Source organism: Mixophyes fleayi, chromosome 9 (assembly GCF_038048845.1).
Source record: "Mixophyes fleayi isolate aMixFle1 chromosome 9, aMixFle1.hap1, whole genome shotgun sequence".
Taxonomy (NCBI): domain Eukaryota; kingdom Metazoa; phylum Chordata; class Amphibia; order Anura; family Limnodynastidae; genus Mixophyes; species Mixophyes fleayi.
Window position 1 is genome coordinate 118,058,586 of NC_134410.1, and position 21,418 is coordinate 118,080,003.

A 21,418-nucleotide genomic window follows, 5' to 3' on the forward strand; every position below is an offset into this window, starting at 1 on the left:
ATCAATACCAAATCCAAACATCTCAGGAAAAAATTAACTTGACACATTTTTTTTTTGCTTTGTTGTAACAGACACTACTATATATTTATATGTACACCATATGAAAACAATTTTGTTTTCTGTTTATGTATCGAATAAATTCGGATTCCATTGATGACACATTGTTGATCTCTTCTCCTAGGTGCGCAATAGCTCTAAGTGCAGTTTAGGAGGTGAAGCGCTGTATGTAATGAAATAACATTTCTACAGACTGCGGAACAGATTTTCCCAATGAGATTTTTAATAATGATCGATATTTCAGTGGCTCGACTACCATTCGTATCCTTTTCACAAAGGGTATAAAGAAAAAAAGTGATTCTCAGCCCTTTAAACTTTCAATAATTTTCAGTACCCGGTCAGGGAAGAAAAAAAAAGAGCACTGAGTTTGTAAGAGTCTTAGATTAAATTGATTTGTTATTCTTTCCTACAGCAGGAAATGTCATTGACTTGTTTGATAATAGATTCTGCCAATGTTTGCCTTTATGTTTTAGGCTTCTGCTACAGAATCAAGCATATATTTATATAGCACTTTCACCAGCTCAGAGGAAGCCGAGCCTGTGAATATTATACTAGGTACTCGGGGGAACAGGGGATATAAGATGATTAAAGATATTTCCACTTAACACCACCGGTGCATTCCCTTCAGTCTATCGCCTTCCGAATCGGAAGCTGAAGCCGCCTTTCTTTCTGTTGTATCCGTTCAGCTCTTCAGCCAGTGATCCGAGGGCAGTGGCCCCGCGCTTATCTATTTGTGGTTCAAAGTCTTTCACCTCGTTCTCTTCTTCTCTTCTCCCGAACCTGAATCTGAAGCCGGCCCTCTCTTTCCCAAAACCCTGCAGCTCTTTGGCCACGCTAAACAACGACGCTGGGTCCGTGGACTTCCTATCTCTTGGGCTTCCGAGATGTAGAAGAGACCCGGCAATGTCTTCATTCCCGTCCGTCAATAGCTTCCATAAGCGGTTTCTCTCCCAAGGATCCAGTTCCTCCATGCTTTCTTGCAAGCCGTAGCTGGATCCCAGAAGAAGGAAGAGGAGGAGAGACAGCTCATATGTTCCTGTCATCTGGAAAGAGACAAAGCAACATGTTGCCATTAGATCTGAGCTAATTTATCTCTTACTGCAAATCAGATGCGTATTAGAAGTCACCAAGTAGTTGTGGGACCACGAAACATGAAGCAACAAGTCCAGTGCTTTAATACTTGTCTCATGGTGACTTCAAACAGCCGCCATCATTTACAGAGGGGGATGCATAATTCCTTGTTCAAATTTTCTCAGATGGTGAAATCTGAACTCAATGATTATAAGCAATGACATCACAACTCGCCATTATACAGATATTTATTTCTGGAGCTCTATATAAAATAGCATTTGTCTATTATATAAGAACCTAGCACCTTCCACAGTGCGTAGAAGAGATTATACAGATAGTGATTTGTCACCAATTGTTTTCCACACCTTGAGCCTTATTTAAGAATAAGGTACAGTTTGAATATCTGTATTGTAACCCATAGCAACCAGATTATAGCTGTTATTTTTCTAGCACAGTTTAGAACCTCTGACATATTTTTCCACATTCTAAAGTTAATAACTATGGCTGTATATATGCAGAATTCACCAAGGTGGCCATCTGCTATTTTCTGGTCTTGTTTGTCATTGTCCACTGACCTATTCTATAAATTATAGAAATCGGTGAAACTAAGGTGCGCTCTTTTAGACTAATGAAATATGTGTACAAGTGAATACAAGCCTTTCATTGCTGCCAGGACAGCTCATACCACAGTGTATATGAAAATAAAAGACAGTCCGACACTCTAAAGCGAACAGTCTTTAAATAACTGTGTCAACATATACATAAGTGTGGCGATTATGTATTGCAACTAATCACTGATTGTTACTTTTCCCCTGAATATTCATGTATGCCCGTGTGTATTTTGTATGTAACCTTGTAAGATAATTTCAAGGTGTGCTTTGCTGAATGACATGATATTGACCTGTGCAAGTGTCAAGAGTCTTTTGAAAGTAACCAGGCCCTGGGACAGATAAACATCTCTGAGGCTTTACAGAGGTGAGGAATCCTGTCCTTTGAGATACCAGACCTATTTTTCAGGAAATAGATAACTCATTTCAAAAGCCTTGTGTCATTATGGAAACCAGTCTGCCCTGACCTTTGGAGAGCTAATTTCCAAAGGTGGGGGTGGGAGCAGTGTGAGAAGGTTAAAAATCAGCAGCCTACCCAGTAATATTGTTCTTTCTATGGGGAGACCTGCCTAGGTTGGAGTGTGCCATCTTTTCCAAAGTGTACTCTCACACCAAGGGCTAGATTTACTAAGCTGCGGGTTTGAAAAAGTGAGGATGTTGCCTATAGCAACCAATCAGATTCTAGGTTTCATTTATTTAGAACCTTCTACCAAATGACAGCTAGAATCTGATTGGTTGCTATAGGCAACATCCCCACTTTTTCAAACCCACAGCTTAGTAAATCTAGCCCCAAGTCTTAAACTAGTAAGTTAGTGACTCTGGTTTTATTTCCTATTTTATTTCTGAAGATTATTTGTGAAACTTATTTTGTATGTCTTGTTATCAACTTATTTGTACTTAAGCCTTGGAAACATTTTTCAGATTAAATACATTTAATCGATCTTATTCTTCGCGATTCTTCGTGAGTTTACGAAGCCAAGTGAGGCTCATGCTACATCTGTATATGATTTAAGTGCGAAACATTAATAAGTGGTTTTGGTGAAAGCAGGGACACCATAGTTAACCGTTCCTGGTGGCCACTTTTCTACTACCATATACCCCCCTTCTACACTGCAACGCGAACCTTTACTATAAATGCCCCTCCTCCTTTTTCACTTCTGTGTCACATTCTATCCCCCTACCTATCCTGACTTCATCCTATCCATTCCCTCTCTATTCCTTCCCCTCTTCCACCCACACTGTTCTCCACCCTTACACCCTGATCCATTAAACTCTTGGTTAGCTTTTTTATATCCCCTTCTCTCCTATCCCAATTCTATTAACCCTCTTTACAGCCCGGGATAACGGGTGCAGACTACAAGGAGAACTGGATGGAACAATCATCAGTCCCACCAACCCCCGGAACTCACCACTGAAGTCACACACACCACAGAGAAACAAAGATACCCAGGTATAATAGATCTAAAAGGTAAGCCCCTTATTTATAATATTCCTCGTACCTCACAGATCCACCAACACACCAGAACAAGATACCACTGTGCTACTTAACACATTTTTGGTGACTATGGTGGTGAGGAGGACATAGTACTCATTCTATTTATTTTATTTTTTTCACTGTTTTTAAATCTATCCAACTCGCTAAAAATCACCTTGAAAATAGGAATCCATTGGCCCAACACTCTGATCTGTGACGCTGCAATTTCTAGAGAATTTCAGCCAGTTAGAAAAGATATATTCGCCAGCTATAAATCTCGTAGCCGCTCCAAATAATTTAATATAGATATTAATATATATCACATCAGTAGCAATTCACACTGTGCAATTGCATAATATTGACAACTCCCACTGCAGTAGTAGTAAATGTCAATACTGAGCATTTTCAATGTGATAACAAATTAACCACAAAACTAACTACTTTCAATGCTCTATTGTCTGAGGAGAGGGGGTGGGGAGGGCTCATTGATGCTGCTGAGGCACCCCCCCCCCCCCGCCCCCGTAAAGGGAAAAAAGTGCCGGATCAATTGGAATACATCCGACCCCACATGGTGTCCAACTGGGCAAGTTTTCTGCTTTGGCTAGAAATGAGAAACCTCCATAGACTGAGTTTTTTTATGTTCATTTCATTGTGCCCATTAATTTCAATGGGGTAAATAGTGCACCTGAGAAAACCGCATTGAAATGAGTGGACCATTGTCAGTAGCTGCAGACACAGTGATTTAGCCCGGCAGCTAATTTGCTGCTGCAAAACACGGCTCTAATCAATGTTATCTGACAATAACCTGGTACACAGACGATCGTCTTAGCTGTTTGTTTATCTTTGCATGTCAATTCTCATAGGCAGAAAAAAACATAATTGTAATGAAAGTAAATGCCTCAGGGGTCCACTGAAAATCTCTGCAAATATATGCTCCCATTAAAAGCCATTAAATGGTATTGAATGATGTCACATCAGACAATCTTCCTCCAGCAATCTGCTGATAAGTGACCGCGTATAAAACACTAGTGGAAAATGCAGCTCTATTGAAAACTATGGTATATGACAATGGCTGGGCACACAATTCATTGGAATTAAAAATAATCCTGGTTGCAGACATCAACACTAGTGGTTTCTATCTTATTTGCATTATTTATTTTTTATTTTTAAATTAGCTTAAATAGTTGTATCTTAGGGGATGCAGTCATGTTTGATGGAAGCATAGACACAAGGGGTGAGAGCTATCATAATGCGACTATAATCTGTTAAGGGTTTGTTTAGCCTCGGAGAAATCAGTTCTTCCACCACAGCCAACGAGCCAGATCCCACGAGCATCGTCTAGCCTTGACTTCTCTCACACGGAGGAAATCAACCCCTGAGAGCTCCTTATGTAGCAGATATCAACAGACATCCTGCAAGGCATCCGAACCATGCTCCAGAATTCTAGAAAGCAGTGGAGGCCTTTTAGTACAGAACTTACTGGTGTAGGAAATAGCTCAAATAACTTGGAAGCTAAGACCAATGAGCTGTTGCAGTTTCCTCCTGTTATGACGTATCCAACTTTAGACCACCACACTTCAGCCACACTTTAAACTGTTGTCAACTATGGTGGCACAGTAATCAGAATTGCTGGGGTCATGGGTTCCATCGAGAGCACTATCTAATCCTCTTTGTCATTGCATGGGTTTGCTCCTGGTACTCTGGTTTCCTCCCATACTCCAAAGACATACTGGTAGGTTAACAGACTTTGATGAAATTAACCTGTGTATGTGTGTCTCCACATGATAGGGAATATAGATTTGTGAACTTCACTGGGGCAGGGACTCTGGTGATACATGACGAAATATTCTAGGACTATCTACGAAACTCATAAAGAGACGTTGAGACGATGCATCATCGGTACACAGAACAGTTGCAGACTTGGCTGGACTCTCTCTTGCTTAAACACAAGGAAAATCCAGGTTCTAAGCTTTATTAAAAAAATCTGGTTATTTAGGGACTTATTAAATGCTGCTTTTATCTGAAAAAAACTGTGAACACTCTTAAATGGTTTCAGAACAGAGGTTCTAAGAGAAAAGTGACAGCAGACAGCCACCGTGCTAATTACCTCAAATGCAAAAAATCTGATTTTATGATCCCGGTAAAACAGGTAATTTGGAGATTTCTACTACTAAAGCCTCCTTACCCCCAAAGTCACCTTAAGAGAGGACAGGGGGATATGTGGCCAGGACAGCCCCCGGTGCCTACCCTCCGCCGCTGGAGAACGTTATTGGTCTTATGTATTTTTACATGCCTAAGGCTACTCTGACTGCACAGACTCCCCGGAGCGCTGAGTGTTCCGAGGAGACGTCAGGGGGCCCCACAATCCAGTGCTCATAGAGCAAGTGTATTCACTTCTGTCTGAGCAGCAAGAAGCGTGCAGCAGAGTGGCTGTAACATCTCCAGGTAAGTACAAGGGCATTAGGAGAGTGGCAGTATGAGAGGCAGCATTGAGAGGGGCATAGAGGGGGGAAAAAATGAGAGAGGCATGGAGGGGGACAGCAATGAGAGAGGCATGGAGGGGGGCAACAATGAAAGAGGCATGGAGGGGAGGGCAACAATGAGAGGGGCATGGAGGGGGGGCAACAATGAGGGGGGCAGCAGTGAGAGGCATGGAGGGTGCAGCAATGCGGGGCATGGAGGGGGGCAGCGATGAGGCATGGAGGGGGGACAGCAATGAGAGGGGCATGGAGGGGGGCAGCGATGAGAGGGGCATGGAGGGGGGACAGCAATGAGAGGGGCATGGAGGGGGGACAGCAATGAGAGGGGCATGGAGGGGGGGCAGCAGTGAGAGGCATGGAGGGTGCAGCAATGCGGGGCATGGAGGAGGGCAGCAGTGAGAGGCATGGAGGGTGCAGCAATGCGGGGCATGGAGGGGGGCAGCGATGAGGCATGGAGGGGGGACAGCAATGAGAGGGGCATGGAGGGGGGCAGCAATGAGAGGGGCATGGAGGGGGGCAGCGATGAGAGGGGCATGGAGGGGGGACAGCAATGAGAGGGGCATGGAGGGTGCAGCAATGCGGGGCATGGAGGAGGGCAGCAGTGAGAGGCATGGAGGGTGCAGCAATGCGGGGCATGGAGGGGGGACAGCAATGAGAGGGGCATGGAGGATGCAGCAATGAGAGAGGCATGGAGGGGGACAGCAATGAGAGACATGCAGGGGAGGGGACAGTGGAGAGAGAGGCATGAGGGGGCAATAGGAGAATCTTGGAAGCACTCGTCCTCCCCCAAAAACACCCTTGAATTTCCACACACACCCTTGGGAGGTGCGGGCGGAACCTCTCACCACCACTCTAATGTACTGTGACCATATACCTCCGACCCATTCCCAGCAATCTATCAGGACAGGCACCCAGAATCAGGGCTGTCCCGCCTATATCAGTAGAGTTGTGAGGTAGGCACGGGGGGGATTACTTTAATTTCTATCCAATATCACACACACCATTATATAATTAGCGCCAAAATAGAACTGAAGATTTTCTACACATTCTCATTAATTATCTTTTGCTTTTCTCTCAACAACTAATGATTGTTTTATAAACATTTTGAAAGGTAACATAACTTTGTAACATTGTTACTATTATTAAATATGACATGACTACATCATTACACTGTGTTAAATATACTAAATTATCCCATTAAATAAATTGGAGACTAAGAGGAAACGGTAAATACACTAAGCATCTGGGTGTGATTACCAAGATGTTTGAGGATTGGTCGGAACAAATTTAAATATCCCGCTCTACTGGCAATCGGTTTGCTTTGAGAAACCATTTAGTGGTGGCGAAACGCGCATTAGCGTGTACATTGGAAGTCTCGCGTCCTCAAATATATGGTCAAAGTGCATCAGGTCTTTTATCTACATACTATTAATATGAATCGGATTGTCTAACGTCCGTGTAGGATTACAATGCGGGTTAGGTCAGCGAGATATATAATTAGAATCACTGATTGACTATTCACCATAACCCAAGGTTCCTTTATCACCAAATAGGATACCCATATGGAGTGACAATATTTCAGTATAGCATTAGAATGCGGCATAATCTGAGAGTGATAATTAGTCTTCCTGTGTGAATAATAGCCAATGTACTTAGGGTCATTGTGTGTAACATTATTAGAAACTCACAATATATATAGTATATATTATATAGTATATAATATAACAGTAAGCAAATATAAACCACAACTTCTCTATTGGTGCCATATATAATTTGTGATTTATGATTGATCTAGTATAATTTAGAACCTATTTGTAAATCTCCAAAAGAAATATTAATAATTATCTAACATCTTCACAATTTAGGAGTATAGCCAATAGCTCATTAATCTGGGATCACTAAGGACCTCAACATTGACCCACACTGATCGTTCCCTCGAGGACATATCAAAACGCATTGCTCAAATATTATAATAATGACATTACTTCCAACGTATGGTTTTTATTTCACTACAAAATCATTTGAAAATAAATTATTGTAAGCTGTATGAGATATTTATTATATATATATATTATTTTTTTTATTTGTTTAGTGTTTGTCTACCACAATATAACACTTGTTATTTTTTCTCTCTTTGTCAGTATCATTTGACATACTGTTCCAATTATATGTGTAGACCTTCAGTAAACAGATCTTTAACGGAAAAAAGAAAGGAAGAAATGTATTCTAGTGAGTGACAGGAAGGCTGACATTTCAGTCCCCTTCTCGCTCAGCAAAACAGCCAGACATTATCTTGGACGCAATGTGCATTTACAGTTTATCTCCTGCTCTTTCCTCTCATTCTCCCCCAGACAGTCACCCTGTGTCGCCTGACCCCAGACTTTCTAGCATTTTCAGAAATCAGAGCGGGATCCGGTTCTGTAGCATGCTAATTTCCTAAAGTACTCGCCAAGCCGTTTTATCTGTTGCGAGGACGTCGGGGATTGATACTTGTGTCCTTTAGTTGTACGACTCAGCATAAAATTGTTCCAAGTAATGCAGAGCGGAACAATCGCATTTCTGGGCAACGGTCCTGCACGGAGAGAAATGAAATGTATTATTTATCCATGGGGGGGCCAGGACATTGCCGAAACGAGGCAGAAAGGCAGGGGTTATGGCAGTGCAGGTAAACACTGACAAACTCTGTTGTGCAGAGGAAGATGTCAGCTCTGATGCATTCTCTGCTGAGAAATATATTGGATAAAAACCCTTTTGCAAAAATAAAAACAACAAGCAAGTAAGATATACTCTAATGTTCGGTGCAGTATTTCACTGTCACAACTTCCTCACTCAATATTACAAATAATTGTTTCTTGTCTCCTGATTTATGACATAGATAATGTACAGAGATATGCTCTGATCTCGCGACTCCATGCGGGAGATTCAATCGCTGGCGACCAACGGCGCGGGCATACCTGCAATGTACGGCTGCGCACGTTGCCAGCCATTGCGTTAGGAATCTCCGCTCATTTTTCTGTACATCTCTGGGGTGCGAGGGCAAAAAGAATGGAGATTTCTGCCATAACATGGGAGCGCTGTGTCTCCGGACGTTCCGGAGAAACTGCGCGCCAAATTGAATCTCCCCCAGTAACGCCGTTGACCTAGTGAACCAATAAATTGTTTTGCCGCTAAGCAGATTAAGCCAGCTATAAAGTGTCCAAGACAGAAAGAGTTAAACTCGCTCGTAAACAGCAGCATATAACAGTTTGATGACAATTATAGATGTCATAAAACCAAGGGGTGGAACAGCGCTTCTATTAAACCTGACTCATAGTAATTTAATAATCTAATTTGATCTTCGCTCACTGACAATCCCAAGTACACATGCAGCCTGCTGTGGCTATTTATAATGACTTTCTGACGAGTACATTGTTCTAATCAAACACTTCCTGTCATTTAAAGGGCAGAAACCTACAAGAGTAGAGGGTGGTGCAGTGGTAACTTCCAGCACCTTTATCCTGGTATTGGCATTGTCTTGAGCATAGTTGTAATTTGGTAATTGGGCTTTCATACCAGTGCTGTTAACTACAATAGGGAGATTTAAGAAAATGGTGCTGTAACTTCAGCCCGGGACCCCTAACAGTGCAGGTTTTCCATATCTCCTTGCTGGAGCACAGTTTTCATATTGAATTGACTTTTAACTTTAGATATCAAGCCTGAAAGTGCTTTCAGAGCCGGATTATCCAATAGGCTGACCAGGCTGCAGCTTAGGGTACAAGGCTTTTGGGGGAGGGGTTGCAAAACTGTGACAGGGAGAGGTATAAACTGAATAGCTATTCTCCAAAATAAAAATAAAAAGATAATCTTGACGTATTCCCACGGTAAAGGCTGAAGACAATGAGTCCTCTCTGTGCAGGTGATTGAGGATAAGCGAGTAGGAGAGACAAGGATGACCGTAGGCGTTGCAGCCCCTCCCCCTTCACATCCCCATCCCTCAGTAGCGCTTGTTCACGCCTCCGTTCTGCTGTACAGTTCTGATTTAAATGAAAACTAAATGAGTGACAAAGATATCTGTGGGCCTTTTAAAAAGCCAAGCGGAGCTGAGGTTTGGAAACACCCGAACGTTAACATTGGTGGGGGAGGCTTTGAAGGAAAACCGATTTTAAAATAAGGACAAGTTTATTTTAAGCTACCCCATATTAGCTGGTCATGGAAGGTGAGAGGGGGCGCTATGAGCGTATTACCCTAGGGTGGCCTGAACCCTTAATCAGGCCCTGAGTGCTGACCAACATTCCCGGAATGAAGAGCATAGGCAAACCGAGGGGGGTTTCCCAGTGCCTTGAAACCCCCCTCCAAGCCTGGGGCACTATATAATTGAGGTGGCTGGACCCTGCTCCCGCTTCACACGGCTCTGCTTGAAAAGGGAGAGCTGCGTGCACCTAACAGTAGTGCACGCAGCATTGCCCATGTATATTATGGGGATAGGGAGAGTTGGAGAGCAGCCAAGCACTGTCTAAAATTATTTCCACACCCCCATGCATGCTGGTCACGCCCACTGGTGGCGTGGTGTGAAAACTCCCCTGTACAAATCCTGCGTTTGCCCCTGAAGGGCGTGTGCTTTCAGACCCAGTGAGGGGTTGGATTTAATATGAAGTTTTCCTTCGTAATATTAAACTAATTTGTGTTCTGTAGTTACTAGAACTAAAGACTGCACCAAAGATACTGAGTACTAAGTTTACTCCACGCGTTTTACAATTCCAAGTTTTGTTTCATTTTATTCGTGATCATTATTTTTATTTTATTTTTGCCAATAATTTGGAAGCTTTCAGACCACATTCTTATAAAACTCTTTTCATACTGTCCACCCTTTTGTCTCTGTGTTAACCCCACTTTGTTTATCATTTCTGCTCATGTTCTACCACCCACCCTGTCGGATCGGTTTCTCTTCTGGTATTTTCTTGTCTCTCTGCACCTGGCTTCCTTTACCACTCTGTACGTGTTTTACTCCCAACCTTTGTGTCTGTCCAACATTTCCCCCTGTTGGGTTTCTCCTTTTGTACTGCGCCTCTTTGTTTTTTTAAATTCTTGAATCGTGCCGACTTTTGGTGACCTTGTGATGCTCCTCTGCCACTTTTCAAAATTAATGTGTTTTTCCTAAGTGGAAACGCTTGTGCGCTCTTCTGCAAAGCAAGTAATAGTCCTAAAAATGTGCGTACTCCAACCATTTATCTCATTCAAATAAACTCGCCGAGCAAAACGAAATCTTGTTTTTCCTCCGCAAAATTCAGTCCGGATATGGCAAAGAACTCGTTTGCTTCTCCAGCTCTATTGGTCGGTGTATCTTGCCTCGTAGAATTAAGCAATTTGGTGGAAAGCTCAACCCACCAATGCAAGTAGGAGCACGTGATGGCACCAAAGAGCATTTTGCACTCTACCTTAGCAATTACTTCCTAATTGTTCAAGACAACTTAATTTGACGACTGTTCTGCTAAACAAAAATTTAACAATCTCGACCACAAAATTTAATTTGCAGTTTAATATCTTATAGATTCTGGTCTCTACATTGATTTGGAACAAAGGAATATTTAGTGAAAAGTAATGTTTCACCTAACATGGTGCAGTCAGTTTTTTACATAATGAAGCTTGCATTTGTGCAGGATGTATACTTTGTTTTTTTTTTTTATTGTTGAATTATTTTTGGGGGACTGACTGCTTTTTGGTTACAAATCTACCATCAGCATTGAACATGCATTAAGGCAACACATGAGCAGGTAAGTTTTTCACAGGTAAATCGTGATATTTCTGGGAACTGGTCAAGATTCTAATATTTTTGTTATTCCCATCATTCCCTGCCCCAATGGAGCTTACAGTCTAGATTCCCTAATACACACACACTGACTAGGGTTAATTTGGTCCACAGTCAATTAACCTACTAGTATGTTTTTGGAGTGTGGGAGGAAACCGGAACACCCGGGGGAAACCCCACACAAACACGGGGAGAACATACAAACTCCACACAGATAAGGCCGTGGTCGGGAATTGAACTCATGACCCCAGTGCTGTGAGGCAGAAGGGCTAATCACCAACAGGTAAGTTACAGCTAAACTATAACTGACCGGATGATCAGATACTACTCGGCGTTCCCTATAACAGTTGATAATAGAATCAAGAATACTGACAGCATCAGCTTAGTGTGACAATGCCAGAGGCCTCTGATCTTCATTTCCATGTTCCTCAATGGTAGTTTCCCAGCGGACCTGACTTTTGCTGATAGAAAGTTGCTGTCAGTGGCTGTTTTTTTGGGGACAGTTTATTGTATTTTAATCTGCCTTCCCAACACCATGGGATCTTGTCTATAAAAGCTATATCACCTACTATGTTTCCTCTCACCTATCCAGGAGTGTGCTTCTTTCCTCTTCCATGCTCCACTTACCAGCAATATCATTAGTATGTTGATACTCTATAAAATTGCTTATTGAGCAGGAACAAACTGACATCTCTTGGCTTGGGGGCCAACACAAGTAAGAAGTCCCAGCTCTCCAGCTGTGCACGACAATGGGAAAAATAGCTATTGCCAAAACCTTGCCGGCGTGGTCTGTCTAACACGGGTGTCAGAAACACGAGGAGAGAGTAACGCCAGGCAATCCACAGCTGACTTCACTGAGCAGTGAGACAAGGTGCCGCAACATCTGGAGGCTTCCAGCGTTGTACCTGTAAGTAACAACTATCCAATTACACTTACAGATAGTACTGCTTGGTATAACCCTACCGATGCAGTTAGCCCAGTGACAGCGCAAGGTAGCCTACTATGGGCCTGGCCTGGGGGGGGGGGGGCAACCCCCGTCCCAGCCAACCTCTGCACTTTTGGAAGAAGATTGAGTGTTAGGATGGGTTATTGAGATTTGCTGGTCTATGTGCCGTGAGATGGTCCCACCTTGGCCACCAGTCTGAAAGAGGTAGGTGACAATATTCGGTACGTGCACCAACAACAGCCACAGTCTTGATCCACCAATTTAGTTAGTCACGTTGACAGCATTGAGTATTTGTGAGATATTGCTAAAAATAGCAAAAGGATAGGCAGCCTAATAAGACCATTTCAATGAGAAGCAGAGATTCTTTTCTTGCCTTTCCTGAGGAGAGCAGATATTCCACAGGTCGATGTTACAGGTGAAACGCAGCGCCCTTTATCAAGCAGCGCCGTGGAAAGAAAGGATTTTATGCAGTAATGTAACAGTTTTGTCTTATTAGCGCTGTCTTTTTGCTGTTTTTATATTTCATTAGTGTGGCTTTTAATAGGTTTTGCCACTTTATATTTTTGCCTTTTTAAGCTTTCAAATTATTTATCTTTTATAATTGTTCTTATCAGGGTTGATTTAATATCACTATAATTAATTACATCTCAAGCGATTCCTTATTATTTCTGTATTGGTCTGTGCTGAATTTTTGATGTCATAATCATTTCCTGCATATCTAATGCAACTTTATTCATGCCCTGCTGCACGTTGTTTGCTGCGCTAAGTGTTACCCTTTGTATTACTGCCTATCCAGATTTGCCCTTATTCTTTTGTTATTGTGTCCCAGTAATTGGCCACAATATGAATAACATTCTAGCAACCTCTATGCAATACACATCATGCTAGCTGCTTCTATGCAATAGAGACTTATACACAATGCAGAGAGCGTTCTAGTGACCTCTGTGCGATGCGGAGAGCGTTCTAGTGACCTGTGTGCGATGCAGAGAGCGTTCTAGTGACCTCTGTGCGATGCAGAGAGCGTTCTAGTGACCTCTGTGCGATGCGAAGAGCGTTCTAGTGACCTCTGTGCGATGCAGAGAGCGTTCTAGTGACCTCTGTGCGATGCGGAGAGCGTTCTAGTGACCTCTGTGCGATGTAGAAAGCGTTCTAGTGACCTCTGTGCGATGCGGAGAGCGTTCTAGTGACCTCTGTGCGATGCAGAGAGCGTTCTAGTGACCTCTGTGCCATGCAGAGAGCGTTCTAGTGACCTCTGTGCCATGCAGAGAGCGTTCTAGTGACCTCTGTGCGATGCAGAAAGCGTTCTAGTGACCTCTGTGCGATGCGGAGAGCGTTCTAGTGACCTCTGTGCGATGCAGAGAGCGTTCTAGTGACCTCTGTGCCATGCAGAGAGCGTTCTAGTGACCTCTGTGCCATGCAGAGAGCGTTCTAGTGACCTCTGTGCGATGCAGAAAGCGTTCTAGTGACCTCTGTGCGATGCGGAGAGCGTTCTAGTGACCTCTGTGCCATGCAGAGAGCGTTCTAGCGACCTCTGTGCGATGCGGAGAGCGTTCTAGCGACCTCTGTGCCATGCAGAGAGCGTTCTAGCGACCTCTGTGCGATGCGGAGAGCGTTCTAGCGACCTCTGTGCGATGCGGAGAGCGTTCTAGCGACCTCTGTGCGATGCGGAGAGCGTTCTAGCGACCTCTGTGCGATGCGGAGAGCGTTCTAGCGACCTCTGTGCGATGCGGAGAGCGTTCTAGCGACCTCTGTGCGATGCGGAGAGCGTTCTAGCGACCTCTGTGCGATGCGGAGAGCGTTCTAGCGACCTCTGTGCGATGCGGAGAGCGTTCTAGAGACCTCTGTGCGATGCGGAGAGCGTTCTAGAGACCTCTGTGCGATGCGGAGAGCGTTCTAGCGACCTCTGTGCGATGCGGAGAGCGTTCTAGCGACCTCTGTGCGATGCGGAGAGCGTTCTAGCGACCTCTGTGCGATGCGGAGAGCGTTCTAGCGACCTCTGTGCGATGCGGAGAGCGTTCTAGCGACCTCTGTGCGATGCGGAGAGCGTTCTAGCGACCTCTGTGCGATGCGGAGAGCGTTCTAGCGACCTCTGTGCGATGCGGAGAGCGTTCTAGCGACCTCTGTGCGATGCGGAGAGCGTTCTAGCGACCTCTGTGCGATGCGGAGAGCGTTCTAGCGACCTCTGTGCGATGCGGAGAGCGTTCTAGCGACCTCTGTGCGATGCGGAGAGCGTTCTAGCGACCTCTGTGCGATGCGGAGAGCGTTCTAGCGACCTCTGTGCGATGCGGAGAGCGTTCTAGCGACCTCTGTGCGATGCGGAGAGCGTTCTAGCGACCTCTGATTTTTACGTCCTGAACAAACTAAATCTGCTACACTTAGTATATTGAGCCTACATGGAAGAAGAGGTCACCTATATGTGGTCATATTTCTGAATGATGGCTTTTGTGCCACAAGTAGTAATAATTGCACTATATGATGGCACTGTAATAGAGGCAGACCTCTGGAAGCAAGTTAGTTACTGTGAAAATAAAACTCTGCTTTGCAAGTGTGTTAATATGAAAGGCCAAAATACCCCAGCGCAACTATATAACCTGTTCAAGCTACCATTTCCGAACCCCCCACTGTAAAGGAAAAATAAAAGCCTTCCCATTTGATCATTACAAGTTATTTCGATGATGTGTAAAGCACATTAAATGAGGATTGTGACTCCCTTCATAGAAATTACCAGGTTTCCGATCTATTTAAAGGCCGGTAGCATTTGGTCTTTGCACAAGACTTCTGCTTTTCTCTCATTTAGGACATCTAAAGTATATTAAATAATAGCTAGAATTTACTTGGTGAGTGCAGATATCCTTTATGATAAACCAGTGCTGCTTATCATCTTTCAGCTCAGATTAAATCTCGGCTTTTAATCATGTTGTTTCTTTAAAACACTTTAGGGTTATTTGACACATTTTAAAAGCGTTTATCCAGAAATCCCTACAGGTGAAGGTGTGAACAGGGATTTCGGTTTTAACTTGTAAGGAGACTGATGTTCTCCTTTTAAGTGTTATGTATTTTAAAGAGGAACTCTACCTTTAAGGAAATTCTGTTCAGCTTTGTTCATTTTCATTGTGGATATGACGATAGATAATCTGTGCATTGGATACAATTGTATATACTGCAGATCTGTTATGATATCTAAGTGAAACAGAGATTAACAAATCTGCCTGGACAATAGAATTATATAAAGGTGGAGTACCACTTTAAAAAAAACCCAAACCTGTTAAATTGTAATTCTTGTTTTATTTTTGTGTCATGATTTACAAGTATGGGACTGGTTTAGTAGAAGTGTACACCAGACACACTCTATTTTAAAGGCATAGTGAGATTTATAGCAACATTATTATTTAAAGGAATAAAAGAGAAAAAAATGTCCCTGAGCGTTGCTCCATTCTCCAGCCCTGTCCATCTCCGTAGTTCCAGGCAGATTCCTCATTGATAAATCAGACTTCAGCTCTGGTACTCCATTAGCATAACGCTGCAAGCTGCTCATCGATAAATCTCTGATAGAATCCTAAACGTGCTCTGTCATTCTCATCTGAATTATTAACCCCTCAACCTCTGGCTTCCACCCACCGCCTCCATTATAGTGGAATCCTCACAAGGCAGAACAAAAACGAGACAAGTAGTTCAACATTAGAACAGTAATATTTTAAATTTAAAAATCCTTAAAAAAAAAAAAAAAAGTGTTTTTTTTTTTCTTTTTTATTTAGAACCTTTTTACAACTTTCAATTGCACAATAAAAAAAATACTTGTATACATAAACCGATCGTTTAAATGTCCATTTATTCCTCAATTTTTTTTATTTACTTTTCACATTTGTTAATACACTTAAAACCACACCGCTCACATAAAAAATATGGAATAATCAGTGCTTTTTACTAGCATTTTTAGCATATCTTTTTATATATTTGGCATTGAATAATTACCCCTAAAAGAATGAACTTAGAATGAAGAGCTTCAGCACCTTGGCCCGGAGCTGATGTTGCCACTTCATTAGTGCATTGATTTTAGATCTAAGAACAGAGTAACGTTATTATCGGTAAAGGTACAGACCAGGCGCTGGCAGCATTAGAGTTACATTATCATATTAAGTAGCACTTATAATGCTATAGTGTATGGTCAGGGGAGAAAGATGTCATTACAGGGCAGGGTACTCCATTCTGAACAATCCCTCAAACTGGGAAGGCTATACATTTTGAGCTTAATTTAATGTATTTGTTATATCATCTTCAGTACACAGAGGGAAGCTATTAGTTCTCCCCGGGTTTGTGTGGGTTTTCTCTGGGTGCTCCGGTTTCCTCCCACACTCCAAAAAACATACTGGTAGCTTAATTGGCTGCTAATAAATTGACCGTAGTCTGTCTGTGTCTATCTGTCTGTATGTCTGTGTATGTATGTTAGGAAATGTAGACTGTAAGCCCCAATGGGGCAGGGACTGATGTGAGTGAGTTCTCTGTACAGCGCTGCGGAATTAGTGGCGCTATATACATAAATGGTTATATTGGGCTGCTGAATTGTGTTGTTATGCATACCTGTCATCAAACCTAATTATTCTTACTCAGTAATTGACAAATAAAAGGTCTGGAGCTGGGAATATCATATCTCTAAATATCAAAATCTTCCTTAAGTTCCTTAAAGTGAATTGATGAGTATCCGGGGGTAGATTTACTAAAATTTCTAAAAATGAAAAGTGGAGGTGTTGTCCGTAGAAACCAATCACATTTTAGCTTTCATTTTCGTACATTCAAGAACGAGATAGCTAGAATCTGATTGGTTGGCATTGGCACACCTCCACTTTTAGACATTTAAAGTGGATAGATCAGGGTGGACCAAGGAATTTTATTTGATATCCTGCAATAAATTAATTCAGAAACTGAGAATGTTCGCAATTGACTGAAAGATGACGGAATGGATGAAGGTTTGGCTAAAGGACAAGAGTGTTGTAGTAGGTGGTGTGAGCGCAGGTGAAGGGCTGGGGACTAGTGGATTATCTCAGGGATCAGACCAGGGTCCTGTTTTGTTTAATCTATTCTTTAGTGATGATACTGGTGGTCGGTAAAGGAAGGTGTGTATTTCTGCAGATGATACAAAGATTTGTGACATTGTTCGTGCTCCAGATAGAGTAAAATAAATGCATAGTAATTTTCAAGATGAATGAAGTGTGGGATCTTCAATTTAATACATCAAAATATAAAATACTGCATGTGCAATACAAACAATCTGGAAGGAGAATACAGAATGGATGGTGATGTAATGCCAACAAGAGAGGAACGGGGCATTGGAGTTATAATGTCAGATGATATGAAGGTCAGCAAGCAATGGGGAAACCGTAGACTATCTGGTTGTATAGGAAGAGGGATTAGTAGTAGAAAGAGGGGGGTAATATTGGCACTATTACAGGCCACTAGTGAAACCTAATTTCTAGTACTGTGTGCAGGTCTTGAGGCTTGGGGCTAGATTTACTAAGCTGCAGGTTTGAAAAAGTGGAGTTGTTGCCTATAGCAACCAATCAGATTCTAGCTGTCATTTATTTAGTGCACTCTAAAAAATGACAGCTAGAATCTGATTGATTGCTATAGGCAACATCTCCACTTTTTCAAACCCGCAGCTTAGATTTATCCAATACTGGACACAAAACACATCGGATGGTCATAAAATATACCATCAAGTTTAAACCCTCATGTGTGACTTGTATATATGATTTGTTGAATGGACATCTTTTATATAATTAATTTTGTTCTGAGCGGGAGACAGAAGCCGAATCCGCAAACCTTATTTACCAAAATGACAACTATGCAAAGATTTTTGAAGTGATTTATTTGAAACTGCTGATAGTAAGATAAAGATTAATAATGTCAATGGGTATCATTATTCAAACTGGGGTAACGGCTTTTCATGATTCTCAAATATGTTTGACCATAAATTTACCTCAGAATGGAGTCATATATATATATATATATATATATATATATATATATATCTATATATATATATATATAGGAACATTACTAATGACAGTTGCTAGTAATATTGTTACTAATTACTAATACAACTACTACAAGCTGTAGGTTTTTTTGGTGGTAGCGGAAAGGTGATACGAGTGTTTTATATGGGCGCTGGCAGCCATTTTTCCAGAGTCTTGAGTTCTATTGAACGGTGTAGACGCTCGGAAACATTGAAAATCCTTTGTACCAGGTTCTTTATCTATAACTCCCAGAGTGTGAATAACACAGACAAATAGACACTCTCTGGCTTCACGCACATATCCTGCTTATAAGGATGTGTTTGAGCTGGGGAAGCCTAAACCTCCATCATCTCTTACACCGTATCTTGGCCTTATGGGGAAAACCTTTTATTCTACTAGAAAAAAGCAGAAATCCTGAGAGCGCTCGGCTGGCTGTGTGTAGCTGAGAACAGAGAGCCCTGTCACACGTGCCTAAAAATGTGTATTGTAAAAAGAAAAATATGCACATTGTACGATACACGTTCGTTATAAAGTGTAAACATTTTTGCCTTACAACTTTTGCGACCCACCTCTTTGTAAATGTATGTTTACGGCAGATCCAGAACTAAAAAACATGCCCACTGCTTTAAATATATGCATTGACCCATTGACTTGTCCTATACGGGTATTTATAACCAAGTATTCAGGGGACATATTTGTGTTTTAAGTGATAATGAGAGGCAGAGTCTATGCAAGTACATATATATATATATAGAACTTCACTTACAGAACATACGACCAAGCCTAACTTCCATTCACATTAAATGCACATCAGAAAATAATCCAATATAATAATTTAAATGTTTGTTAAAATTTCAGTATTGATGAATCTTAAGGGGTCAGTGATGGTCAACAGAGGGCCCCCCCGAGCCTTCATCTGTGACCCCCAGCTCCTTCCTGCCTTACTGTCATATGTGCGGCCCTTCTGAATGTTAGAGGGCCGCCAACGTGGCTAGTGAAGTGCATCAGGTTGCCTATGTATAGTTTAGGCGGTACGTTATTAAATGGACTGGCGGGGCCATGCAGCAAAACGTTTATACAATCCATAACAGACCCCATCTTCCTCCCTCTTACACTGATAATCTAATCACACAAGGAGTTTGTATCCTAGGAAATGAAGTATCTGTATTTGTAGATTACCAGCCTTAAATACCAGGACACACAGAAGCTCTATATTACATGTATAATATCTAACAACTAACACAATCCCTCAGGGTGTTGATTCAGATCTGTTTTCTCTTTGAAAGACCTCATTTCAAGTCAATATTGAAATACCAGATACATAATGACTAATTTAGATTTTGTAGCAAAACCAGCTAAAGTGTAAAACGTTGCACCTGGACAAACCATTCTGTGATGCCAGGGTTGAAATTGTTTTATCAGCATGGAGGGAGGGAAATAACTTCCTATAACATGTAGCACACAAATACTAGGCAGCTTTATTTTTTTTACACTGCTGTTTTAGAGTTGAGATAGGACACGCCCCCTCTCCCGATTCTAAACGTGTCTGAACATTTTAAACTGCCCCATGTAGAGCAACATGGTTTTGCCAAAGTACAAAACTGCCCCTTCTAGCTGGATTATCTAACTAGAAATAAGGCTCAAAATGGGGGCATTTTTGAAAATTGCAGCACAGGTAACTGAGACATAACCCATCCCATGAAAGCATCCTCGCCTATTTTTCTAGTACAGTTTAGAAAATGAAATCAAAGTTCGGACTGGTTGCTGTTCGTTACAGCACAGTTACCTGCGCACAGGTATTTATAAAGGTCGAAAGTTCCTAAAACCTTTTGACCGAAAGACCATACATTTTAAAAATCATTTCCAGGTATACTGTACGGTCAAGCTGGTGCATTAACGAATGTTGTGTATTACTGTCTTGGTGCACCACAATCCTCATTTTTTTTTGCTCAATTTGATTATAACGTATTTTTAGATAACAATTATTTCTCCTCAATAAATATAGACATATAAACCTCAGAACATAAGAACAAATGGTAAGAATTGCATTTAACATGTAAAAAAAACAAAAACCTGGGAATGTCCCTAGAAACAGGAACGACGATGCAAGGCTGCTTTGCAATATTTATTAGTGAAGAACTGTGAATATAGTAGGATCGTCTTATCAATGTAACAGAATTGCATCTCCAAGAAATAGGTTATCTGTCCCATACAAACGGCACAACCAGATACAACTTACCTTCCACAGAATAATCCACACAAGTCTGGGTTAACGGATGAAGCCCCTTTAGTGATCTGTACCGTTGCACCTGTGCTCCGTGTGAGGACTGCTGTGCCCCTTATTCTACCTTTTAAGTAAGGACCTTGATTAATGAGACGTCACACTGTGGAGCCTAATAAGATGAATTTGATGAGCACATTCCACAGGCTGGGATCCCATTGCAGGAACGGATGGTTACAATCGCCGCTACTCAACGCCGCAGGGCAAACTGCTGATTGGTCGACTCTAAACTGTTACAATTATAAACCTAGAATTGATTCTGAATTAGAGAGTTGTGTAGATAATAGACTTGTTTATTGGCCTCGTCAGTACTGCACAGTGATGGCCTAATCATCCTCATATCATTCGGGGTAGGTGCATTAACCCTTAAGTCACAGTTTTTGCCTTTAACTATATATAACTGTTCATAAATAATTTACAATTGAACAGAAGAAAAAGATTTTGAGCGCTCTGTGCCCCTTGACAAATACAGCAAATGACTTTATTAAACTGGCATTGCGGCAGTAATACCAACATATTTGTCCATGAAAACCCATCTGACCTGTGCAAATCTTTTCATCTCCTGTTCGTATAGGTCCACGTAACGCCACCAACCGTATTCTCAAGGCTGACAGCGGAATTAAGTTATTTGATACCTTGGGATCTATATATTATGAACAGGTTTTATTATATAGTGCCTACATATGCAGCGCTTTACAGAGAATA

At 42.0% G+C, this 21,418-nt stretch overlaps 1 protein-coding gene across 1 annotated transcript; it reads right to left on the reverse strand.

Moving 5' to 3' along the window:
- Positions 1–258: 258 nt before the first annotated feature.
- QRFP (pyroglutamylated RFamide peptide) lies at positions 259–20,830 on the reverse strand. The gene is made up of 2 exons (XM_075185235.1): positions 20,672–20,830; positions 259–1,100 (listed from the first exon to the last, which is right to left on the reverse strand). The coding sequence occupies exon 2, from the start codon at positions 1,098–1,100 to the stop codon at positions 687–689; it is 414 nt and encodes a 137-aa protein (XP_075041336.1). The 5' UTR covers positions 20,672–20,830; the 3' UTR covers positions 259–686.
- Between the last annotated feature and the right edge of the window lie 588 nt (positions 20,831–21,418).

Excerpts from the sequence above, each read along its gene's own strand:
- QRFP (XM_075185235.1), bottom strand. The coding sequence starts at position 1,100 with ATGACAGGAACATATGAGCTGTCTCTCCTCCTCTTCCTTCTTCTGGGA.